Source organism: Gavia stellata, chromosome 3 (assembly GCF_030936135.1).
Source record: "Gavia stellata isolate bGavSte3 chromosome 3, bGavSte3.hap2, whole genome shotgun sequence".
Classification (NCBI taxonomy): domain Eukaryota; kingdom Metazoa; phylum Chordata; class Aves; order Gaviiformes; family Gaviidae; genus Gavia; species Gavia stellata.
In genome coordinates this window covers 73,904,758-73,932,008 of record NC_082596.1, presented here as the reverse complement: position 1 = coordinate 73,932,008, position 27,251 = coordinate 73,904,758, and the positions used below count along the sequence as shown (strand labels likewise).

The following is a 27,251-nucleotide window of genomic DNA, read 5'->3' as shown; positions in this document are numbered from 1 at the left end:
CAACACACTTTTGAATTTGCTATGTCATGTAGGGAGACATAACACACGGAGAGTTCCTTTAACTGTGAAAAGCAATATGGCTCTTGGCAGCTTTGCCTCCTCTTTTGTCTCTTTCTAAGCTGGCAAGCGGATTTATTTTGTTAAAGCCAAGAGACATTTAGAGTTACTTAAGGCCTGAGTGGGAGCTGCCGACTGTTGTTCCCTCTCTGTAGCATTCCCATGACTGCTGGAGAAGGAGCACTTTGGAAAAATGGGTAATTAGTGCTTCCTTCTTAAGGTTATTAATGATTCTGACCCTTGTTATATTAAAGAAAATCCTGAATATTAACCTTATGACTTAAAGGGATTTCCTCTCATAAGTTGTCTGTTAATTTTTTCTAGCTCCTAAAAATACACATTTGTATTTTGTGTTCTTGCTATAGATATCCATTTCCATTTAGCAAATTTTTAAAATTCAACTAACAGAGGAAAACGCAGCCACAAAAGAAGTGGATTTCAGAGTTAATATGAATGAAGAACATTTGAAGTTGATAATTGCAATTTTGCTGTAACAAAGTGGCTTAGAGTAAGACAGAAATATTTTCTTTAATTTTCAACAAGATTAGAGTGATTCAGGTCACATATTCCCTTTCACAGTACATAGTCCGTGATGGAGTGTTGTCAGAAAACTGCAAGTATTTGCAAAAAACTGCGAGATATCTTGTGGCTCTTTGAGCTTGTGTTTTTAATAATGATTACTAATTCACTGCTGTGTTAAATGCAGTAGGTCAGGTTAGATGAATTTTTATTAAGAAGAGTTTTGGCCTACAATCAATGTTTTGGTTTTGTATCCTCTGCCCTGTGTGTATTTTTGCTGCCTTCTTTTTCCTTCCTTTTTTTCCTATTCTTTGCTCTTTCCTATCTTTTTCCAACAAGATAAGAAACAAATGACCTCTTTGTTCCTAGGTCCTAATGCCGTGGTGTGGAGCTATAGTCACAAATCCCCAGACAGACTTTTCTTTCTTTCTAGAATGGAAGTGTAATAACATAGCTTGTTTAGCTTTTGCTGGTTTTAACAGCAGGCAGAAGAAAGCTTTTCTTAATATTTTTGTATTAACAGTCCATTCTTAATAAACTTGTGTTCTCTACAAGACTAAAAATAGTAGTCAGAGTAAGCATCCTTCTGGATTGTATTTGTAGAATTGAACAAATGGTTGATATTACCAGTTAGTAACATATGACACCAACATTAAAATGCTGGCATATATTAACTATAACCCCATTTTGTGAGTGATCACTCTATTATGCTTTCATTGAGTATTCACATGCTCTTTTCTGTTAAAATCTCTTACCACCTTTGATTCAAGCCAGATTTTTTTTTAGCCTTTTCCTTGCTTACCCATTTTTAAAATGCAGCCTACAGCAGTAAGACTTAAATATTCCTGAAGCCTGAAGGTACTGTCACCCTTTAAACAGCATTAAAGAACCAAATTTACCTGAAGGCTCAGCCCAAGCCCTCCCGGTGGCTGGTTTGGCCAGTCCCGCTGCCATTTGCAATTCAGGTATGAGTTCATCGAAAGGGAATGTTTTCTTTAAGCTTTATTGCCAAGGGCATACAGAGACAAAAAAAAGATTTTATAGACAAATCCCTTTTCAAATTGTTTAGAATATTTGAGGAATACCCTTTACCACTTGCCTTTCCTTCTGGCTGTTGTACAGGTTTGTACACCCTGAAAGTAACACCTGTTTCCTCCAGGTTTAGTTTATCCACATGTAGCAAATTAAGGCTAGAGTTTACTAGATACTAAAATCTGCTCATTTACAGTTGCAGCTCACATTAAAAAGAGGATTGATGCACCTGAATACCAGTTGAGCTATAGTGTTTGATAGCAACAGTGAAGCTGTGAGTTTATGAGGTTTCACAACACAAATGGTCTTCACGGAGGGGAGATGTGTACGGTCGAGTGGGCTGGACAGTGCAGGATCTAACCACTAAGCAAGCACTAACTCAGCAATATCAGTGCTGTTTCTTTGCCTGTTCTTTTCTAAATGTGACTAAAAACCCAAAACCTGACTATTTCTGTTTTAAGAAGTCAGTGCCGCACAAGGAGTCAGCTGGCCATATTCCTCTCTGTTTAATCATAACCTGTTTCAACAGAACCTTCTCACAGGTTTGACTGTTAGTTTTCACCATTCCATGCAATAAACTGTAGTATGCAATAGGGCAGTCCAGAACTGACTGCGTTTGGGACAAATGAATTGCATCAGGTATGTGTGTGCACGCTGTACTGTAGCTTGTAACTCAGCTGAAATATGGACTAATAAAATAACCAGTGGGAAATACCGAGTTTTGGGTAGTTATTATTGATCTGATTAGTTTCCAAGAGGTGGCAAACTAATATGGCACATGGATATTCATTTTCAGTTTCTTAGACATCGGCTTTTTTTCTGGCTATATGGCTGTGGATCTTTTATTTAGATTGTGAGGCTGCTGTTCATACATCTGCAAATTTGAGCCAAGTGAGCAACACTAGCCAAGCTGTGCTAGATCAGACCTCCAAACAAGGTGTTTTGGCATGTGGAGACATTTTACTACCAGGGTCAGGTTAGAATCCCGTCTGCAGGACTGAGCTACACATCTCCATATGATTCCCCTGTAATCCCTTGGATAAGAACATGTATTTACTGTGGAGCCCCAAAGAGCTTAGTCAGAGCTGAAGGTTTCCAACCCACCTAAATGCTGTGCAGACCTACAATCGCTCTTTTGGTCTCTCAGCATCACCCCATCCTTCCCCTTATTTTTCCTTCAGGTTTTATTAAGTCATAACTTCCTTTGGCTCCAAATGGAGTTTGCGTACTTCAGGGCAGCTGGAAGGGATGGGACAGGGTGGGATAGCAAGCTAAATACACGGAACAGATATGAGCACAGACTTGATAGGGACCCTCTTTTTGCATCTCTTCCAGTTTATTTCCAGATGTTTTCATGCGGAAGCACTGTCCAGTTTTCCCCTTCCTAGAGCAATCTCTGATGATAGATCCAACCTTATTGCCGTGGTTTTTCATGCTATCACAGGGATGGAGCTCTAGCTCTTGAGTCTTAGCACGGTGGTGCCACTGTTTCTGCTGAGAGCTTTCTCTTGCAACATGCACTAAAAGGTCGTAAGTTAAAATAAATATAAAATATGTTCAAGGGAAAATTCACCACACGTACTTGACTGTCAGGGTTTGGGGATTTTTTTTTCACTTTTCTTAGTGCTGAGGCATATTAGAGATTTTTATGGTTTTGAGTGTGATCCAGCATTGATACTGTAGCTCTGGAGGAGTGCCAGCAGGGAGGCTTACAGAATATCAAGTTTTATACCATCTTATGTAATGTTTATGCGGGTGGGATATGACATATTGAAATTCAATTTATTGAAATTATTGAAATTATATTCATACTGCCCTGCTGCCAGTGGGGCTGAAATGGCTGTGTTTTGTGGCATTCCTGCTCTCACACACATAGACACTCAGGGACGATAGGTTTGCATTAATGTTTTTGTCTTCTCCTGCACCTATTTTCACTGGTGAACTGGTGCTATTATACTAAAAGTCTACGTTGTGCAGCCATAGGCATGTAAATAAATAAGGGAAAGGGTCTGAGTTCTTAAAAATAACGAAAATTTATTCAGGTTTGCATCGCTGATTTGGAAACCTTCCTTTAGACAGGGTTTAGTTTCTCTTCAGAAGAGGCAGTATCTATTTCTCTCATTAATCCTTCCACTGCAAAACTCATGTTACAACAATGCACAGAAACCACTCTACATGAGTTATGTCTCTTTGATTTTATCAGTCTAATTCAATCAGTGTGGATACATTTACATCTGTATAAAGCTACCCTGTACAATACAGATTTTTCCTGTCTTAAGAGACAGAAAGACAGACATGTTTACTCTGAGGTCAGTCTGTTGCCATGTGAGAGGTTGGTGGTACCAATAGCGCCATGTTGGGGGAAAGATGTGTGAGAGGAGCCCCGCTCCTAGCTAAAGTAGTACTTGCAGTAAAAAAAAAAAACAAACAAAAAAAACCCCAAAACCTGTGTCAAGACCAAACTATAAGTGAATATAAATGTAGCTTTTTTAAAGTGTATTTGCTACTTAAAGCTGTTTCATCTCAAGGAAAAAGTCATTTACATATTTGAGAAGTCTTTACTGTAGAGGCTGCCATTTCTGACCAAAAAAGTCCCACGTTTTTTGGCTCAGCATTTACTCACCTTATCTCATGCACCTTAACAGTCTCCTGAACAACTGCTAGAAGTCTGATATGCATTGCTGGTGGGGACATTGAGCCTTCTTCATTACAGTAACCTACCATGGAGCATCCAGTTCATAGTTACGGTCAGAGGACTGCAGAGAAAGTCCCCTTTTGGACTAATTCTTGCTTAGCCATAAAGCAGGTGGTAGTAAACTGTTCTTTTTGTTCCCTGTGGACAGAACAAGAATGAATGAGTACTGTGTCCAGTTCTGGGCTCCCCGGTTCAAGAAGGACAGGGAACTGCTGGAGAGGGTTCAGCAAAGGGCTACAAAGCCGATTAGGGGGCTGGGACATCTTTCTTATGAGGAAAGGCTGAGGGACTTGGGTCTTTTTAGTCTGGAGAAGAGAAGACTGAGGGGGGATCTTGTTAATGCTTATAAATACTTCAGGGGTGGGTGCCAGGAGGATGGGGGCTGTCTTTTTTCAGTGGTGCCCAGTGACAGGACGAGAGGTAACGGGCACAAACTTGGTCATAGGAAGTTCCACCTAAACGTGAGGGGGAACTTGTTTACTTTGAGGGTGGCAGAGCACTGGAACAAGCTCACTGCATTTCTGACATGTTCTTTTACTTTTGTTTTTCTGTATACAGGATTCTCAGGTGTTTGTGACACATCTGTTTTTAACATCATTGCATAACATGATTGGAAAGCGCTGGAAAAATATTCCAGCTTTTTTTTTTTTCTTTAAAATTTCAAAAATCCATTACAGGATTCAGCTTGTCAGTTAACAGGATTATACAGTAAAAAAAAAAAATCATTTAGACAATATTGCAGTTGAAATAGACTGAAGAATTCTTACACATACTTTATTTGTGTTTCAGAAAAAAATTTTGGCAATTTAAGAAGCCTACCCTATCTGTTGTTCTTAAGGTCATCACAGTATCTAAAATCAATTTAGCAAGAAGATACTCAGCCAGTGCTTTGAAGCATCCATACATAAATATTGCCATGTCATTCTGTTGGTTGGGGTTATGTTACTTGCTGAATGATTGCTACTCATTTTTTGCCAGTATAATCAATAAAAGTGACACTGAGAAATCTGATCTTCCTTCTCTGCAGACCAGCTTTGGGTGGTCTCCTTACATCATCTTTTCGGCAGCACCAGGAGTCCTTGGCAGCAGAAAGAGAAAGACGACGTCAGGAGAGAGAAGAAAGGTTGCAAAGGATAGAACGTGAAGAAAGAAACAAATTCAAGTAGGAACCAAATTTGCTCTCAGTCTGTTGTTTTAATGTGTGATGGATTTGTCAATCATTGGGACATTTAATTGCAAAATAATTGTATTGATGAATAGTTTGTGTGTCTCTTCAGATACCTATCTTGATCTAGGTATCTTAAGAACTGATACGTTAAACACATCATGATGAATTTTGGCATTTAATAAACCAGCAATTTTTTTAAAGACAGCTATGTATTTGCCAATTATACTGACTGGACTCTCCACTTTCACATCTGAGAACATGTTGTGTGGTGTGGGATCCCAGGGTGTGCTGCCTGAGGATAGTAAGAGACAAGCCCTCTCCTCTTGTTAAATCCATTCCTGGAAATCCCAGCACAGGCATTAGCAAAGACTGCAGTGCGCTTAGGATAGATAAGAAGCCTATACTTGAAGTAGTTTGCCTACTGTCTGAAGAGTATAAAATAAAAAACCAATTTGTTTTCTCATAAACAGGAGTGAAAAGTAAATGTATTTTAGTAGTTAGAAGACATAATGTAGTAATCTAAAGAATGGTAGGATAAATGTTTCATAGCCTTAGAGTTGGTATTTATGGAAAAGATGGCACTGGGTTTCATGTGAGCTTGTTTATTAGTATGCAGGATTGTTTTCACTGTAATCATCTCTTTAGTAAGAAGTGGAAATGGTCTGTGTCATAGTGAATATGGAAAGAGGAGTGACTTACTAGTGGTTGGTTGGTTGGTTGGTTGAAGGAGATATTCTCCTGGCTCCAGAAGATAGCTAGTTTAGAAGAAAATGAGAGGCATAGGGAAGGTGGAAGAGCACCATAATAGGATCTTTGGCAGCCAACAGCTGCCCAAGTTCTCCTGAAACAGAAACAATCAGGTCTCAATCTTCAAGCCTCTTCCAAAAACTCTCCCTCTAAGTGGTATCATCAGGCTGCATCAGGCTGCTGTGGACAGCCAACATGATCTTTCAGAAAGGAAACTCCCAGACCAAAAAAGCCACCGGGACATTTGGCAGCTTGACCTGTTTGAATAACAGATCTGCACATTTCACTGGAGGTTGGCTACAGTAGTTGTTCTGTCACTAAAAGAGCTTCCTTAAAGTCAGAAAAACAGATTTTTAAAAATACACATCTTCATCCTGTTCCTCCAGAGTCAGAAACTGGTTAACTAAACGTCATGATTGTGTTGCATATTTAAGATGACAATTTTTCAATGCCAAGTGTTTTTATCTTCTAGATTTGAGTTCCCTGGTCACCCAAAAAGTTATAACTTGTGTTTGAGTAGAGGGTCTCCAAAGCCACCAAACTTCTCAGACAGACAGCATCCCACAGTTGATTAAACAGTCTGGCAGGAGGAGGACAAAGCCACAGCAAACAGTCATGGACAGTTTTGTAAGAGTTCTTGGGATTACATTATCATATCATCAGCCTGGCTAGAAACCCAGTCTCTGAAGATGTATTTTTGATTAAAAATAGCACTTGCAATTCACAGCCTTTAAACTCGTGAGCAGTGCTGGATTTACCATCATGACTCATTTGTTATCTCATTCTTTCCAACTCTGCCTCGAGAACATTGCACCAGGTTCTGGCACCATTATTGACAAATTGAGGATAATTTAAAGGAGAGCATCACCAGTTGTGAAAGAGCTTGGTTTTAGGAGAGGTGTTAAAAAGCTTCATAAGCTATTGCTAGCAAAAGGAATGCTTTACCTAATGAACATTTTTCTCAGTAGAAGAACTGTTGTACCCGTTGCATATATAGAACAACGTGTCCTAAAATACAGGGGTTATTCTTCAACAGTAGGAAAGGGTGAAAGTTGTCAAGGGGACATACATAGCTCTTGTAATTCCAAAGAATAGTCTGAAAATATAATAAAAGTATAACCAGTTCAGGGATTCAAAGGATGTGGAGATAGCCTGAAACAGTGATGTGTGTTCCCTATTAATAGACTTTTGAAGAGCACTTGCAAGCAGATGTTTGGTAGCTATTGTAATAGTAGATAATAAGTAATTCATTTGATGACACAATATATGGAGAAAAAATAGAGTTTTATTAATAAATGAAGTAGTTCTGAAAAATCTTTCTGGTACTTACAGGTTACGCTGTGGAAGAACCTAACAGATAAGGTGAAAGTCTCATCAGTTTTGTCCACCAGATTTAACAAAATACTAAAAATACATTGTAAGGAACTATCTTGCTGTGGTATTGAGGCACGCTGGATGTTCACTGGATTCTCCTGTGCTCTGAGTTAAATTTGGATCCACATTTGTGGATGTGATGGGCCTGCCTGAAATCACAGTGCTTAGGCATCCAGCAAAGTCGACTTGGCAAAAGCTAAATACTTGAGGAGCTGTGGGAGGGGCAGCTAAGATAGAGGGAGGTTTGTATCTAAAACTCAGGGTGAAAAATAAAGAAGTGAAAGGTTGTTAGCTGCCCGATGATCCTGCATGTGTCTTGTAAGACCAAAGAATTGTCCTACTCGGTAATGCCAGTCCGCTGTCCTGTTTCCAACCATCGTGACTAAAACATGCTGAGGAAAGGTATATTAGATGGAGGGCAAATACGGAATGCTCCCTGCTTCGTCTAGCCTGACAGGTGCTGAAGTCACTGTTTCAGAGCATACTAGATGGAACAAATGAGGAATGGCCACTAATATGCCTGCTCAGTATGGATGAGTCCGGCTCATTGTATCTAATTTCAGATACCAGGTTTCAAAATGTACTTCAAGTTCTTCACTTTTTGCATTTTTTTATAATTACTTGTAATGACCTTCCAAACTACGTATTTGGTGTACACATACCTGTGGTATATGCATGGGTAAGTGTACACACGTATTTTTCAGCCTTTTTTACAAAAACAAACTAATAATTTTCATTGTCTCTGATTAGCTTGTTTGTACTGGTCTTGGTTTCTCATACTGTACTTGTACTTCGGTTACTTACCTTATTCTTCTGGTTTCCTCTACAATTTACTGCAATTCTCTTTTTAGCCGTGATTATTTAGACAAAAGAGAAGAACTAAGACAAGCAAGAGAAGAGAGGTTTGTATACAATGCATCCATCCTTCCCTTTGGTTGTTTGCACTTCTTATGTCCTTTACTGTGGAGCTGTCATGTATTTACATTTTTAACTCTGCATGCACAGAACATGCTTATTCCAAAAGACTTCTGTAAGAAAGCGGTTGTTTCATTAAAGAGGAGAATGAAGTTCAGCCATAAGAACAGCAATAAATGAAGAGCAAAGGGACTGGAATGCATAAGAATGATTGATGATCTATCCTTTATCTATTTGTGTGGGAAATAAGCTTACTCTATTTGCCTCAGAAATTTGCCCAAATTTAGCATAGTTATAAATTGAATAAGCCTGTGTTTCTCACCCAGTGGGTCCCAAGCTTTCTGGAGGTTCAGAAAAGGCAACCGAGGATAAAGGGAACTGGGGTCACAAGCATTGCAAAACTGCAGTCACAGGCTGATGGAAATGGTTCTGACCCATTCCCAGCATATTTTTATCTTTCAGGGCCAAGTTTTCTATGCCGGTCTCTCTAAACATCGGTGATTAAATTACAGAGCTTAGCAGTGTTTATCACTGGGGCATTGTTTTAGTTTTATTTAAATAGTGTATTTAAAGGGACTGAGCTTTTTTTTTTTTTAAATTCAATTAAATAGTTTAGAAACTCTGGGCTACGCTGGGAGCTATGTGCTTATGAAAGCACATTTTTCAAGGAATACTCAACTAAAGACCTTTCCCTTTCAGTAGCTTCATCTCTACCTCCACTAGAAATTACACCCTGGAGGGAGCTCTTGTTTTTAACTGGAAAATATGCACATTACTGAACAAATAGTAGATGAAAAATCATCCAGATTGCTTCAGTTCTGCTTTTATGGTCCTCTAGAGGTTGCTCTCTGGGGATATTTTTGGATTGTCAAGAATTGGAATTACATTATCAACGTATGAGAGCAGCCATCTCAGAAACCGTCATATTGCTGCGTTTTGGTTTTGGGGTGTTTTTTTCACAAAACCATCATACAGGAGGCAGTTCGTTTCTACAAACTGAAGTCTGATCTATTGTGGCTCAAGTAGCTAATATTAAAAAATAATTTTGACATCTCAAAAGAGTAAGAAAAGGTGGATGGGCTTTCCTTTGTCCTTCCAGCCAAAAAATTACAAATAGTTCAAAGCATTTTCTGAAACAAAACGCGTCTGAGCACATAAGCATCATACATTGATCTTAGCTGAGTAAAACTTTTTATAGCAAGTGTGCTCATCAGCAAGACTTGAAACAAATTAGAAGCAAGTTCTCCAGCACTTTCAAGTTGTAAGAGAATATGCCAAGTAAACTGGAGTATTTTTGGGGAACTGTTCACCGGCAGGAGATCACTGCTGTACAATTGGAGACAATTTCACTGGTCATTATGAACGTGTCTTTATCCTTAAGGCTCTTTTGAACTGAAATGTTAAACTATCAGTTCTTCCTCATAAAGAGGAAAGACACATGTTTGTTTTGACAGTACATAAATACTGGAGAAAACTTCTGCAACAGAAATCTTGCACCAGTAGTCCATTACATTGGCCTTCTGTAACTATTTTTTTTAAACACCTTTGCATTTGTTTCACTTTTCACCCAAAGGCTTTTCACTCCCTATAGCAAGTTACATGTTGACTTGTTTTAAGAGAATGCATGGACTGTAAGAAAATGCTATAGCCAAGATGCTAAATTCCTAGTTAAAATCTGGATTGTAGGTTTCCTCCGTATCAGTTTGGAAAAGTAGAAGGAGATAATATTGAGCACATAGGAAAGGCTCTATTAAAAGCACTGGTTTGTCTAAATTCTGTCAGATCTTTGGAGCATTCTGTGTACTGTTGTGTCACCCTGGAGCTCCCGACTACAGGCACCCACTTTTCCAGTGGCTCTGGGTTCGCCTCAGTATGAGGCAGAAAGATTCCTGCAGTTTCAAGGGGTCTGAGTGCAGCTCAGCACCATTCATTTCACATGTTCTTGCTGTTCGATGATTTGAGGCTTTTTTTACTTGGGTGTTTTCCAGTGGTAATTTAAAAATAAACCCAAGAAAGGTGATCTCCCAAGCCCTCTCTAGTGTGATTTAGAGCTCAAGTGCTCTCAACCCCGTGACTTTGTTGGTACATAAACATTTTAAGTTGCCCTCAGGGTATTGCTCAGAGACCTAGAGAACTCGCAATGATATTTTCATCTGCTTGAAGATGATAAGTGGAATGTCATGTTCATGAGGTATACCAAATGGATAGCCAACAGACTTTTGGCTCTTTGTAGAGAAGAGTCGGCATAGGCGTGATGATATCTGCAGGTTTCCATGATTTAAAGGAATATGGCAGTATATACAGAGGCAATGTGTCAATCCTGTAGTGAAGGAACTAATTGCAGCAGAGGGATGGTAGCTAATCCTTTCAACTCCTTCAGATTTTGGCCTTTATGAGACCTTGTGTATTTGGTGCTGGCATTCATTCATTGTTAAGACATTGGGCAGAAACAAAAAATAACCTAATTAAATGTCATTTATCAAGTGTGAAGTGATAATAACTGATTCTTGAATGATTTTTGTTTCTCCGTTAAATTGCTTTATCTGCCTGTTAGGCTTCCCGTTTGATAACTAGTTATGCTGATGTGCCGCCATGAGAGTTGCTGTTCTGGTTCCCTTTTTTCTTTCAGTATAATGAACAGATACATTTTGAGAAGGCACATCTTGATGATAGTCCTCTGCTTTGGTGGCTGGCTGTGCAGCACAGCTACAGAAGCTAAAATGTTAAAGCAGCTGAAAAAGAGCTGAGGACAATAAAACATTGTAGCTCCCCCTGTTATAGAAGGATCCATCCACATCTTCGTTGTAGTCTGTTGGCAAACTGTAAAACCCTTCTCGGCGGCAGCCAGCTGGGGGGTACCTGTTTGAGCTAAGCCGTCAATTTGAATGGCTCTTTATGAGTCTGAAGTCCCATCTGCTCCACTTGTGAGGAGGCGGAAGGCACAATACGTAAGTGACCAACGTCAGAAGACAGACTGGCTTCATGAACTGTAACAAAACATTATGCTAATGCCAGCAAAAGGCTTTCTCCTCTATTGAAAAGGCAAAAATCATTCTCGAGAATTGGCTTCACGTTAGAACTGTAAACAGTTCCTATTTTATAACCGTACAAGTATGTGGCTTGTTACATTTTCATCCAGAGTCTGTAGGGGTTCTTTTTCTTGCAGAATTTGTTCAAAGCCTGTGCATACCTCTGGAGGAATAAAAGAAAATGAGTTTGTTCTTCATTATTGCTGTTTGCAATAAAGCAAATTGCCTCTGAAAACATAAGGACTGCTCTTCAAAGACACGTTTCTATGCTCTATATGGATGTTTGCAAATGTGCATGCGTGTGTGGCTACCATATGTACTAAGCATGTTTGTTACCACATATGGCTGACTTCTTTACCCTGCCTGCTTTTAATGCACCCTCATACACTAATTTGGGCTGTCAGTGAGGCAGAAGGGGGGAGGAGAGGTGTTCCCTGTTACGAAGTGTTTACAACAGTGGGTTATAGGAGGATGACCACAGTTTTCGGGGACATAAGCCGTAGTCTTGATTAACCTGTTTAACAGTTCACTTGCGGGTAAGACAAACAGTCTAAAGCCCGAGCCAGCTGTATTCACGAATTTATTCCTTAGCAAATAATGGTGGATAAAATTAGCAGACATCTGGAAGAGGCACATATTTCAAAGTTATTTTGGTCAAAATGTATAAAGCACACTATGAAGAATATGATTGGTAGCTGGTCTTAATAAACAGTTAGTGAGTTCTGCCTGCCTAAAATGCAAAACAGATGTATCTTTGTTCTTTTAAAGTGACTTTGATGAATAAACTACATGTGACGTCAGGTCCAAGCTATTGGATGTCTGAGTCCGGCAGAGAAATTTTTTAGAATAAAAAAAAGAAAACTTTCCATTGTAGACTCTGGAGAGAACAAAGTGAATTCCAGTGCATTGCTCTCAGAGCAAATAGAAGCAGGTTCAGAGACTTTAGATAGTCAATCCAAACATTTATTGTTGGTATTGTTTTCCGGGAGATCTGTTTTTGTCTGCTGCACTGAACCATTTTCCTCTCCTTGCAGCAAGTCTCAGACTTCAGCTATTTGCATCAGTATTAAGGGGCTCTGGCTTTGGAGGTGTTTTTTTTTTCTTTTGGTTTTTTTTCCCTCCCGTTTTAGTTTTGGGAGAGAGAGGGCTGGGAGGAGGAAGAGGAGGTAAAGGAGGAGGGTGAGAAGGAGGACAGACAAATGCTTCCAAAAGGAGGACTATGCAGAGACAATACTATATCTGAGGACTCTTTAACTCTGCTGGTTTTTGCTTTTGTTTTGTCATGAGCAATTTAATGTTTTTCAGGGCACTAGTCTTTGGTTTGGTGTGCATTTTTTGGCAGATTGACCAGGCAGACAGTTTAGTGCTGTACCCCTTGTGTCAGGAAGTCAGCTCATTCTCTGCAGGTGTTTCATCCATAAACAAGCATCAGCCACAGACTTCTTTTTCTTTACGGAAACCCTCTGGAATTTAACTTTCAGATACAAATACTTGGAGAGGTTGGCAGCGGAGGAGTATGAGAAGGAGCTGAAGAGTCGGAGCATAAGCCGAGGCAGAAGTGAGCTGTCCTTGAACCTGAGATCTCCTTCAGCCCCATCCTCGCCTGTACCCAAGTGTGTCAGCCCAGCATCCATAGAGTCCCAGGAAGAGCTGAAAACCCCTTCCACCCCTTGTGGGACCCCTCAGCCCTCAGAAGGTAAGTGAAAAGGAGGGCAGGGGAAAGAGCGGTGGTTTTATCACAGTTTCTCTCTGGCTAGCAGTGATTTTTGATGCATGAGTGCAAGACTATAACCTCTGAGGTGCCAAAGTAAAGGGTCTTACTATATTGTTTCATGCTTCCTAAATTTCCTCTTTTTTTCCATAGATTTGGATGTCTTCTAGTCTATTCAAGCAAAGAATACACTGCTAATTGTTGCTATGATTTATGTTATCATTGTCTGTTGCTATTAGAATGGAATAATTGGAAAATACAGCATACAGAGGGTCTTAATTTTAGCATCATGTTCCTTGTATATTAGAAGTTACTGAATACTAAACCAACAATATTCCTGCCAACAGATTTTGCTTATGTGGTTTCTCTGAAAGAAATGCAACAGATGAATGCCAAGATTATAATAACCTTCCAGCAGAGCACAGGCTGAATGGGACAAACAGAAAAGGTCTTGAATTGAAGGCAGGGAGGGTGTGTTGGTTATTTTTAACACCAACAAAAACTCTTAAAATTGTAGCACAAGTAGTAAAGGACTTAAAAGAGACCACAGAAAATTAGTAAAAAGGAAAGTATAATTAGTGTTTGCACGGTTGGTTTGCTGTCATATAATTTATTGGTGTACAGAGCAATATTTTGTGTGTGTGCACGTCATTCTGCCACTTGCATCATGTACCCCTCCTTCAGTCCTCAAAAAACCATCCACCATACAGAATTATATTTGCGCCACATGATGTTGCATTAACATTGGGAGCTAGAATGCATGTTGAGGGTGAATTATCACCATCATTCATTTTTATTTTATTTGATTTCCTGCTCTTTGCTATTGGTGATTAATGCATTTGTAACTTGCACTGCTTAGTTTTATTGAGTGTTAAGGCTGGTAGCATGCTATAAAGTGGGGCAATTTAAGAAAAAAGTTACAAATACTGAATGTTGCATATGTTTATCCTCACAGTACTAAGTAGGTGAAGTTTATTTAATTGAGGTTTATATATTTGCCCAAATATATTCTCAGTTTTCTTGTCTGGCACCTTAAAAGTCTCAGTGGAATCATTGGAACTTAAAAAACATGGATATTTTCCTGTAACACTGATATTCAGAAACATCCAGATGCCCATTTTTTGAGTGCAATATTGCTTTTAGAGCAAATAAGCTGGTTTTTTCCACCATTAGGATTTCAGAGCTGGGTAGGGAGCAAGTATCTCTTTTATGATGATTATTTTAACATATTTCTCGTGGAAGCATTAAAAAAAAAAAAGCACCATGAAATGGAGCAGCACAATCCATTTGGAGAATACATTTAGAGCAGGTGTACAGGGCAATTTCAAGCAGCCAGAATATGGCAAAGCTATCAACACGTGGGTAGGCAGGACATCTCTACTAAAACTCCTGGCAGTATCAGTAGGCATCAGAGGGCAGCACCTGGAAGCCTGGCAAATGGACCGCAAGGAGACAATATATGGATGGGGCAGGGTAAGCCTCCAGCCAAGGACAGCTGCAGGCAGATGGCCAGGACAGCACCAAAACAGGAGCCTGAAATCTGCATACTTCAGTGGGAGCTGTGCATGAGGAAGGACTGCTGTTTCAGGCCTACCCAAAGCATTGGAAAGGTCACATGAAGTAATGAGCATGTGGGCAGGGCAGGCTCTCTAGTCTGGAGGTGGCCAGGTTATTGGATACCAGCCAACAGCTGGCAGGCTTATTTATAGAGTTTGTGCCATGGCCTCTAGACTATTACCTGAGTTCCTTATGCTCCATAATGAACTAAAATCTCAACTTTTAGTGTCTTTAGAAAATGTTACAAATCCCACTTAGATAGAGAAACTGAGGCATTAACTTGCTTAAGCCAATTGTAGGAAAGCTGAAATAGAGCCATGGACAGAACTGAGATTACTTGTACCCCAAGCAATTGCTTTGAACATGGAGGTCTTCCCAAGCAAGGATAACACTGCAGAAGGAAAACACTTCCTCAGTTCTGTGCATAGGACCCTCCAAAGACTCTGCAAGAACAGTGTTAGCAGATGTGTGATATTCATCTGCAGAATTCAGAACCTGAAGTCAAATGGGAAGTGTACTCCTCTACTAGCAGCACAATAAGTGATTTTCAGAGTCAGATTTATTTTATGCCATTTCTGCTGAAGTATCCTTTGGCCATCCAGTATCTACTGGTCTTAAGAAAGAAATGGATTTTGTCTGTGGAACTTTGTCCCACACTGTGAAACGTCTCAGTATCTTTACCCAATATAAAAATCTGGACTTACTGAACTGAAGTTTTTTCTCATATAAAACAATTGGTTCCACTAAAGTAATCAAGTCTTGTAAGACTTACTCTTGTAAAACTTGGGGTATGGCATTCAGAGGAAATGAAGGCAGTCCCATAACTGCAAAATGGAACTTAATATTTTTTTTCAGACCAGCTACTTCTTCTTTTGTAATTTCATTGGAGAATATTTTATGAAGTGCACATGTGCAGTAAAGGAGAGCAACAATAACCAAAACATCTCTGAAGTCAATCCACAAAGGAATTAGAGATGAACCCTTCTCTGAGAGGAGCAGCTTTTTTAGCACTTGAGGAAGTAAGCAGGTCAACCCAAGTGCACATTGTGGACAGCAGGAAACCTTCTGAACATGTTAGTAGCTGAGCAAAGTTCAAATACTGCCTGAAGTACAACTGGTAAAAGCATCTCAGCAGATGGAGAAGCACCAGAGCATGAGGGCGCACTGAGGCCATTGCAGCCGCAGTTGTAGAGCCAAAGGAACCACTGTACAGAATGAGGAGGAACTGGGGTCGGAGACAAAGAAAGATAATTTCTGACTTGATGAAGAAAGAGCAAGTTCCCTACTGGTGATCACTCTGTGCTAGTTTTTACCACACAAGGAATGGGAAGAAAAGATTGGAGCGGGGGTGGAGAAAGAGAGAGAGTTCCTGCTGAATTCACAGCAAGAAGAATCCCATGCTAGAGGAACTGAAGTGAGGTAACAACCAAGACTTTAAGCGATGCCCGAACAATTGAACCGAGAGGGCTTGGGTCGGTATAGCCATCTTCAGACTTACTGTATGCATCCTCAAGAGACACTTAGCGTATGTATCTCCTAGCTCCAAGTAGAGAGCGGAGAAAATAGATGAAGATGTGGTTGCCTAATCTATTACCCTTGCAGGGGATTAGATGTGGACCCAGGAGGATGTTTGTTTTCTCTGAGGGTTTATAGGACTGGGGGGGGTTGAGGTCTTATCAGCAGGTGCTAAGGATACAACATCTTGTGTCTGCTTCAGAGTTCATTTATAGTTGAGTATCGAAAGAAAAGTAATTTCCCTCCATGCCCCTGTATAGTATTACAAGTTCTTAGCCATGTTTTTCAGAATGGAGCAGCTTGCTGTCCTCTCTAACCTCTCACTCAAAAGAGGGCTATCGCCAACATCCAGTCAGATCATAGCAGATCAGGTTGCTAGGGCTTTATGTGGCCAAGTCTTAAAAATGTCAGAAGATACAGATTACACCATCTCTCAAAATGACAAAATCTTTACACATTCATTGAGGGACCCTGCTACTGTCTCTTTCAGTAATGAGGTTACACAGCTTCTTTGGGAGATTTCATTCTTCCAAGAAGTCTTTGCATTTTTTTCCAATAATACATTTTTAGAGATTAAGTTCTGGCAGAAAAAGAAGTGGGCATATGACTCAAAAATTAGTCCTTAAAGCCACATTCAGTTTTCCTCCTCCTGATTGACCCAATTGCAAGTAAAACTTCTCCTCATTTAAAGACCACAACTCCCTCATTTGTTTTCATGGGAGGGAGGGGGCAGGAAAGCTAAGCCTTGAGAGAAGTGTGAAAAATAGCATATGCAAGTGAAAAGAGATTACCTCTGCTACTGAATCTGGCAATCCCAGTTTAGGTTTTAAGAACTGTATATGTGTAAGAATTGGGTTTTAAAAAAAAAAAAAATAAGTATGTTGCTTATAATGGCATCACACTACTTAATGTCTCATGAATGCCTTCTTTGCTGTTGATGCTTTTTGATATGACTGTGCTTGCTTCCCTGGGTCCTCACGCTCTCCACCAGCAGAAGTCTGATGACAGGGAATAGAGCCTGGTCTGTTGTTTAACTCTGTTGCCACCTGCAAGGTTGCCACTTAGAGTAGTGTTTTGTCTGGTGTGAAAATTAATCCAGTAGATACAAGACTGAAAGTTCCAGCTCATTTCAAATAGGCCACCACCAAGCATTCACTGAGAATTGTATTTTTTAACATCTTTAGAAGTTCTCACCAATAACCACCCAATGGATTACACAATGGAACTGCAAGTGATGGACACACGTCTAGCTTGCTGGCTTTGTTCTCCAGCTAGTGTTTGCTGACAGATTTGATCTTTGAACTGCTTTTTAAGGGAAGCGCTACTGGATTTAGCTCACTGTTCACAAGTTATTTGGGTTATTGGTGGATTATTTGATATTATCCCTAAAGGGAGAGAGAGACTGTCAAAATGAGTGTCAACATATCCCTGTTTTGTTCTAGAAGTGCTTAGATTTTAATACTCCTTGAACTCAAAAGAGCAGCCTGGGTTAGTATATTGCTGTCTTCCCTGACTTTATCCTATTGAATCTTCAGTGTAGCTTCATGATGACAAAGGTGCCATAAACATTAGCAGTCCTGGCCATGTTTTAGTCAGCTTCTTTCTCCACCTGAGCTGTTGGAGTTGACCTTTTTGGTTATTGCATGACAGCTTTTGTTTTAGAGAGAAATGTCTAAAAATTCATACGAAACTGTGATGAATTGATGGTATTTGTATATATGGACCATTGCAGTGTGGCAAGCTCAGAGTCTTTCATGCTACAATACCATGTTAGTTCCAGGAACTCCTGAAGGATTCCTAAACTTGCATCTCGGTTATATTCAAATCTTGGCTTGACTTTGTGCTCTTGTGCTGTACCTACACAGTGACAGCTGTGGTCAGAAACACACCACTGGGATTCAGAGTGTCTGCCAACTTCTTGCCAGCTCTCTATAATTTTGATTCTCTCATAGGTAGGGTCCAGGGTACGGTCATAGGTAAGGGACAAGGCATGTGCAGAGGTGCTTGCATATCTAATATTAGACATCTAGATGATGTCTATGTAGAAGAGGGAGAAAGGTAAGCTTCTAAGTGGGAGTGTTTTAAAGCATCTTAGAGGGATTTGAGTGAGCATAGGCTATATATTAAACAGATTATGTGTATGTTTCTTTTATATAAATGTATTAAATATGCATGTCTGGTTATTTAACTAACTACACATTTAAAATCAATTGTGAAAGTGTAGAAGCTTACCTCCAATGACATCAGTGGAAAAAAAATCATTTGCAGTTTTATACACTTAAATTATATGAAATGAAGTGGAATAGTGTGGCACTGAAGATGCATTACTAAAAGCTAGTTTAAAAACATGTGTTATTGTAAAGATAGGCACAAGCATTGTTAGAAATCATTATTCTTTGTGTGGATGTCTCAGAAAATAGGATAGGCACACAACATGAAACAGTCTTAGGAAAACATTGTGACCTTCATTATTTCGTCTTGTACTTTCTCAGGATAAATCCATTTACCTGCTCCCTAGAGGACTGAATTGTTTGGATTGTATTCCAGTGTGATACTTTTTTTCCTTCAAAGACTCATGTAGTTCTTCAGAAAAGTCTCATTCTCTATCATGCAATCCAAAGACCATGACAAGTCCAGAAGACTCTTTTGCAATATTGTAATGAAAAGTAGTTAACAGAGGGGAAAAAACAAGGATGAGTTAGTCGTTGTAGGTCAGCCACCCAACACAAGATTTAGTACAGAGGGAATTTGGGGAGTATGCAGAACTAACATGCATGCCCATTTTCATCACTCTTGCATGGCCATTTCAGTTTTCAGAAAATTGTGAGCTGCTTGATGTGAATATGTGTGGATGCTCTTCAGTTTCTTTGCAGCATGCAGAGAATATTTGCATGTGAAAATCTGCTGGTTTAGCTAAAAACCGTAAAGGTGAATGAATGAATTTCACTGTCAGTGATAAAGCAGGGAAGAAGAAACCAAGTGTACTATCAACAGTGTTTGCTGTGTGCCAACTGATAGAAAAGCTCATCACGTGCCATATGCCAACCAGTTGGAAACTAAATTTGTGCCATATGCCAACCAGTTGGAAACTAAATTTGTGCCATATGCCAAGCAGTTGGAAACTTTGTTCGTTTTGATGTAGCTATTCCGAAGCAAATGTGCATGAAAAAACATACGGTTTTTGTCAGCCAAATGTGTGACAGTGCCATTTCCAGACTGTGCCATTCAACTGTTAATAAAACTAATATTTGTATTTTTTTGTTGAAGTGTTCCTTATCAGGTCAACAAAGAATTCTTCCAGAACCCAAAGAAAATTCAACCAAAAGCCACAATCTCCCTCCTTTTTGTTTTTTAAAAGATCTCTTCCTTCCTGGCTCTGTCTAGGCACTGAGTTGTCAATGTCATGCTCAGGTGGGATGCCCATTTTCTGCAGATTCGTTCAAATCCTTATGTGAGTCCAACACTCCAGCTGTGGAAGTATGTATGAAAACAGTGGACTGGCTCCAGACAGCAAGTGAGGGTGTTTGCCAGGCCACTGTCACGTGCAATGCTGTCCTCGCACAATATTCATCAGTCTGTTGCTCCTAATGTTCAGCATGCCCTGGACTTGCTTTTTATTTTCTTTCCATAAGGCACTTGTCAACTTCCACGTCGCTCTCATTTAGAGGGGTGAGCCTGAGACAACTCCGTCATTAAGTGAATCTCTTTCTCCCGTTGTTCTCTCCACCAGTGAGTGCCAGTGAACCCGAACCAGAGACAGAGACAGAACCAGAACCAGACCCAGAGCAGGAGGCTGAGGCTGAGGCCGAGCAGGGAACGGAGACACCCAAGGAAATAGAGGCTACAGAGGTGGGACCAGAGAGTGAGGTGGAGCAAGGACCAGAGAGAGAGCCAGAAGAAAGTGCAATACTCAGTGAAAAAGAGAGGCAGAATGAGGAAGTGAATGAAAAAGACAACTGCTCTGCATCCAGCATATCCTCAGCAAGCAGCACTTTAGAGAGGGAAGAGAGAGAGGACAAGTTAACCAGTGACAATGAAACTGGTAAAGTGAAGCTTTTTCAATAATGAAGGGTTTCTGGTGGAAAAAAACTGTTAAATTAGCAGCTCTGTTGTTGTGTTAATTAGCTAACAAACCCTTTGCACCTATCTAAGACTTCCATCACCCTGGCCAAATCTGTTTCCGTTCTCTGCTTGGAAATCCACAGACTCTGATGGGGTTTCTATGTTTGAATGACAGTAAGACCTTGATGAAATGAGGTTTCCTTTGACTCGAGACCATTTTCTTCCCCTAAGATTAATGTATGAACTATCGAATCATCATGTTGCAGCAACTTGCATCTCTAGCTCCCAGAGAATTTATTTGAGTTTTCTACACATAAAAACAATGAGAGGAGGGGCCCTATTGGTATGATTTGTCATGAGATTCCAGATACATTTTCTCATGCTATTAACTTTTAGTGGAAGAGGAAAAGCAATGAGGACTAGGATGTTTGTTCCTTCCCTCCAGTTTCCTGTCTTGGTTAGATTGCAGAAAGTGGAGAGAGATACGTAGGAGCTGCTGAAGATAGGTCTGGGCTGTGGCCATCCTTAGCTCATGTGGAGGAGGCACATGACATAGACCTTATCTGGAAAAGACCAGTTCTGTAGTGACCAGTGGTTCTGATCAGATATGCCATCAGGCACCTGTAAAGGGTAGCCCAGCCTGGAAAACACCTTAAAAACCAGTTTTCTGCCTGGAGGGATAATGACAACCAGAGCTTGACACACAGCCCAGGTAGGGAGTAAAGGGCAGATTTTGATTTTTCATTGATGAACTACTCTTTTCTACTTTTTTATAGAGAGATAAAGGAATGTAATGTAATTAGGGCATTTGGTTTCCAAGTCTTCTTAGGGCTGAACAGGGGAGTGCATTGTCCTAAGTTTTCAAAATTCTAGATAAGAAAACAAAAATTGCTTCACAGTGTGAAATAGTCTTCCTCTTTCCTGAAAGAAGAGGGATGACACTGAATCACAAGGATTACCTCACAGAGATAAACTGTCAGATTGTACTGTTCATGTTTAAACACTATCACCTTTTTTTTTTTCTGGGAAGCATTAAGTTAATTTGATTCTAAATTTAAGAGCTATCTTCTTGTCAACCAGCACCAAGATTGAGTTACTTAGAATGCTATTGTACTCTCAAAGAATGTAGATGAATATATATGTAGGAAAGGGAGGGAGGTATGACAGATGAAGGGTGTAGTTACACTGTGGCATAGTCCAAGATAGTCCCAGTGCAAGTAAGGGAGAACAGGTTACAAGGTTTTTTCCCCTTGTCTGTTACCAACCTGTTACCACTCTAAGTAAAGTTCTTATGTACTTTTTGTTAAAAGCTAAGAAATGTACCCCGTTATCGAAAAATCAACATCTTAAAATTGACCTACGTTACTGGTACCAGTAGAACGAAGATTCGTTAGGTTGTGCTATGTAGGAGGTCTCATGTAGTGAGCTCTCTAGTAGGTGAGGAGATTTGGAAAGCAAATGAGAGTGCTTTCTCCAGTAGTTCTCACATTCCCAACATGCAGTTTGCCATTTATGAGGTGGCCCATTGGTTCTGCCCAGATGCTTTAAGGACAAAAGAATAAAGCCTTTGGTCCTGGCTCCTCCTTCATTAGCCATCCTGCTGAATTTGGCTTCCAACAAGTCTTGTTTCTCGGATGGTATTTCAAAGTTTTACCTGTGGAGAGGATGGCAGAAGAGGCCACCAAGGTAGCAAGAGTCTTCACAGCAATAATCTGTGATCAGCTTGGGCAGATGGAGGCAGACTGGGGGACCCCAAATTAGAGATTGTGTCTGGGGGAATTCTGATGAGCAGTTTTGCAAAGGGATTAAATCCTGGAGGATCCCAGCTGGTAAAACTGAGAGCGGATAGGTTATGTGGGAGCAATCTTGAACATCTTTGAAGGAAAAGCTGGGAGTAGGGGGAAGTGCTCTGGGGGGGCTCAGCTGGGTAAAATCTATGGTGTGGGGAAGGAGTTCCTTAGTCACGTTGTCTAGTGAAAGCACCTCAGAGACAAATCTGAGAGACTACGTCAGGTGACAAATCTTGATGAGAAAGCAATCCCATGGATAAACTCTGAGGAAAAATAAACAGGTAATGGAAGCAGTCAAGCCTCCTGCAGGAAAGTCAAAGGAAACAGTTTTGGAGGTTGTATCCATTGCTAAAAAAAAAGTATTTTGTCTGGGGTTAAACCTCTGGACTCATTTTAAAATGTGGTTTAGAGGTTGATCTGAATAGAGGTGAGAGTCATTTCTGTCCATATGCTTTGTGCTGTGAGACCCATCCTACATTTTAATGTAGTGTTATTTCAAAGGAGCGCAGGGAAGTTGTAGGGCCCTGGATGTGGATCTCACCAAGGGGACACCTTCTCAGAGAACAGGGCTAGATATCGTGGTAAGAAAGCAACTCCATTGATGAAGGAAGCCATAAAAAATGTTTAAAACTCTAAAGTACTGAAAAAGGTGGGACCATAAGGGGAGAAACAAAGATTAAATGGAAGTTTAAGAGAAAGGGCAACTGACAGGTATAAAAGAAAATCTTTAACCACAGGGGGCCAAAAGGAAGGCAGGCTAGCAATCAAAATAAAATGTGTTTAAGAAATAGAGTTTATAAAAAATATAGTAATAAAATGTGTAAAGACTATGGGGAACAGAAGGAATCCCGTACAGGAAATACAGTAAGTGTGAAGAATTATCTTTGTCCATGTTTAATCACTTCATCTGATGCCCACTGGAAAAAGAAGCACCATAATTTTAGACACATTATCCACATTGGTTAGCAGTATTATATTCAGGGAAATGTAGTCAGAGACGCTTACATCATATATTTTTACAATTTGGCTGCTAGCGTTCGTTATTTATGGTGCTGTCTCAAACACGGTATTTTGAAGATTATTGTTGAGAAAAGCAGTAGTCAGAAAGATGAAGCTTCATTACAGTGACATGTTAAATGATTGTGATGTGGGAAGGCCATTAGGCTTTCAATACTGTCATATATTACAGGGAGGGTAACAGTGGTTGATGAGCAGCATTTTCAAAAATCTTTTATAAAGGTGATCATATTCCCAGAAATAACTTTAAAAATCTTGCTTATGTTTATACCCACTGAGTTGCCCTGAGTGCTGTACCCTGGCTGTGCAGCCTGCTCTGGGATTCAAACAGTCCATGTTGTGAAGATGGCCTGGGTGCCCAGCTGGGAGGTCTGAGGAACAGCCAGATGTGAAAGCTGTCCTCCCCTAGCCGGGAGGGAGGAGGACGAATCAGTTACGTGTTGACCTTGACATCAGGCAGGGAAGATCTCATTTATAAGGAAGTTTTCTTGGGGTGGCTCCAGTTTACGGCCGGGTGAAAAGTACAACGATAACTTATTTTGTGCCGTTGTCATGATATTTAAGCCCCATTCTGGATTACTAAAGATTCTGGGCATTTATGCACTGTATAAAATGAGCTGGGGTAGTAAGTACAAAGTGAAACTGGCAGATTTGAGGAGAAACCTGAACCTTGGAAGCCTGACAGTTATATAGTCCCTCCCGAGCTACACTGATTACTTTCTGCTCCTATTCCTTTTTTGAGAATTACTCCCAGCCCATCAAGATTGGGCCATATATCAGCACTGTCACTTAATTCAAAGTTTTGAAAGCTACTGCTTGCCCAGTTTCAGACTGATTGTGCATGTGTCCCCCAGTTTTTTTCTGATGGGTTGAAGAGTGTTCTTGGTGGTCTGGCTCCCTCCCCTTGACTCTTCCCCTCTGTGTGTGTGTGATTGCAGGTCCATGGTCGCAGACCATTCAGGATGCTGGTGTGAATGAGCAGTGCAGCAACATCCTCAACAACAAGCGGTTTATGCTGGACATGTTGTATGCGCATAACAAAAAGCCCAAGGATGAAGAGGAGAAGGAGCTGGAGGCGAAGGAAGAAAAGAAGGAGACGGAGGAAAGCGAGGAGTCACTAACTAGCCTAGCCAGTAGGATCTCTATCCTTCAGGCCACAAAGCAGGCCAAAGATGAAAGTGTCAAAAAGATGGAGATCGGAAATCTGGACAACCAAGGCAGTGTGAAAGCCTTTGCAGAAAAATTCAACAGTGGTGAGCTGGCCAAGGGGACAAGCATTGCTGAAGATGAAATTAGTGAACAGGTCCCCGAGAAAACACCAGCACAGCCAAAGAAGGAATCTGACTACATCTGGGATCAGCTCATGGCTAATCCTAGGGAACTTAAAATCAAAGACATGGATTTTACAGACTTGGGGGAGGAGGATGATGTAGATGTGTTGGACATGGATATGGGTCCTGGGGACTCCCTTGTTCCCCCTCCTCCACCTCCACCCTCCTTTCTGGGTTTGCCTCCTCCACCACCTCCCCCGCTGTTTGGATGTCCGCCTCCACCTCCACCCTCTGCTAATTTATTGGCTCCTCCTCCGCTGTTCAGCACTCCTCAGGGTTTAGGGTCACCCCAGGTTTCTAGGGGTCAGCCAGCATTTATAAAGAAGAAGAAAACCATCCGTCTGTTTTGGAACGAGGTACGGCCATTTGAGTGGCAGTGTAAAAACAACAAACGCTGCAGAGAATTCCTGTGGTCGAAACTGGAACCCATTAAGGTGGACACTTCCAAACTGGAGCATCTCTTTGAGTCTAAATCCAAGGAACTGCCTGTCACAAAGGTACAACTCGTATTCAGCTTGCTATTATTTTGCTATTGTATTGGTATTCATTCTGACTTAGATCTAGGTGATTTATGTTGTTTATATGAAAACAGTGGAAATTACTGCATGTGTTTCTAGCTTAGCCTATGACGGAAGATATTCCATGGCCTGAAACTAGGAGATGCGGCTAGGGTGGTGTATGTGCCAAGCTGCCCTCTTATCTCAGGTCTGCTGGTTTTGGGATATCGCTTCAGGTGGGGAATACCAACAAATTTTACATTACGTTGTTTGTAGCCGAGTGCCAAACTAGGTATTGAAATCTGAAATATTTTCTGTTATATTCATATAAAGGTCACAGCATGGTGATTCATATCTGTGTATTTGACAGTTCTTCACTTGGTAATATTTTCCTAATTGTTATGTAGAAAGGTTAGAATATCAAACTGGATCTGCTGCAAAAAGCCTACACGTGTGCTTTGTTCTGAAGAATCAGTTTATCAGCTGGACCAAGTTTACAGCTAAACTCTACAGGGGTGTTGAGGTTTTGTTTCATACTGGTGAACAGGCCTATTTTAAATCCTTAATTTGTACAATGTGGCTATCCAAATTTTAGGATAGAAGCTGGCACAAGAAATACCTCTGTAGCTAGGATTCCCTCTTCCTTAGGAGCATTGTTATAAAATAAATAAAATAAAAGGCTGGTTACATGGCTGTTTAACATTAGACTCAACAACAAAGGGAAGTCTTTTATAGTTAAATTTAGTAGCAATTTGAAATAGCATTTATAAAGTTACTAGCGCGAACATTTGTCTTTCATGGCTACATAAACTCTTTTTCTTCTAAGCAGAATAATTGGTATCAGGGAAACAATGGGGGTTTTCCAGTTAAAATGCTGGTAAAAGATGTCCATCTCTTACTTAAAATAAATAAATCGCTTATATGTTTTCTATGTATACCTATATGTTTTATAGTGACATAAAAATCAGTCAGTACCCTGAATATTTTACATCTCTTTGGCTGGCAAAAGTTGTTTTATATATATTATGTATTATATATACTATTGTTTGTTCTTAATCTGGGGAGACTAGATGTCTCACGGTAAAAGTTCTCTGTGTCACTTTTCTGGGTTATTAACTCAAAATTTTCTAATAGTCATTCTTGATCTTCTTGGCCAAGTGGAAATATTGCAATTTGAACAATCAAGCCCCTCATTAAGTACCTAGCAAACAACAGCTACATAAATACATGGCTTGCGTAGAGCCTGCCATCACCTGTCCTTAGCTGAATTTTTTGTGACAAAGATGCATGTAGATCTGAAACGTATGGCGTAGCAGCTCTAAAAACACATTCAGCTGATCATTGATTTGGCCAACGCTGAGATTAATTTCTCTAATTCCTTTTCTGCTGAGGAAGGAATGCTGGTGACGTCGTGGTGTGTTACTCCTTATCTCTCTCCCTGTAAATACAAATCTGCCACAGGTGGTTTGTAGATGGAAGGAATGAGAGCGTTTTCTTAGATTCATGAAACATTTGATTCCTCGAATTGAATGTGGAATTATGACATATTTGCCATTTCCAAACTTTAGCTTTGTGCTAAAGCCAGTACCGTAATGGATCAGTCTGGCTGATTCTCAGTCTTTTATTCTCACCCAGAATTTTTGATAAAATGTTAGATTGTTGGAATTTTGACTTGTTTACTTTTCCAGGCATTTACCATGCACGTTCCCAAACGTCCCATTTCGTCCCCGCTCCCCTCACACTTGCTTCCCAAACCTGCCTGGGCTGCCTGATGCTTTGGCACAGCTTTTGGCTTCTGGCTGGAGGATGAGTGAGCAGGTTTCTTTGAAATTCGTGCAAGTCTGAGGAATGATTTAGGTGACTGCTTTCCTCTTGGAGACTAATAACTGCTCTCTGCATGAGACGTTATATTTTTGGCTCTCTTTCCACCCCATCCCATAACACAGACATAGAAGTCTCATTGTCTCTGTAGAGAAGACAATGGTGACCAAGAATTACCGTAGTGGAGGTCTGCTCAGGCTTCTGAGACTCCTGCGTGGTTTTGGTGAATACCAGCAAATCTTCCAGGGTAGGAGATAGTCCTTAGATCAAGTGAGAGTGGGAATAATTAAGCAGACCACTGAATCTGTAAAAGACTTGAGGTTTGGTATGAAGATTGCACTCAAATTAGGATAGCTCTCGCTTTTTCCAGACTGCTTGGTTTATTTCCAGGGAGTACATTCCCCGTTGTGTCTA

At 40.4% G+C, this 27,251-nt stretch overlaps 1 protein-coding gene across 3 annotated transcripts in view; it reads left to right on the top strand.

The window, feature by feature from the left end:
* The window catches only part of FHOD3 (formin homology 2 domain containing 3), a 412,474-nt gene that overhangs the window by 320,675 nt on the left and 64,548 nt on the right, over positions 1-27,251 (top strand). For 2 of the 3 annotated variants that reach the window (XM_059815484.1, XM_059815486.1), the window contains 5 exons: positions 5,331-5,465; positions 8,444-8,494; positions 13,018-13,232; positions 20,050-20,361; positions 24,127-25,016. In XM_059815484.1, coding sequence (XP_059671467.1) covers positions 5,331-5,465; positions 8,444-8,494; positions 13,018-13,232; positions 20,050-20,361; positions 24,127-25,016 — 1,603 coding nt within the window. The remainder of the gene's footprint in view (positions 1-5,330; positions 5,466-8,443; positions 8,495-13,017; positions 13,233-20,049; positions 20,362-24,126; positions 25,017-27,251) is intronic. The other variant, XM_059815487.1, reaches the window with a different exon arrangement.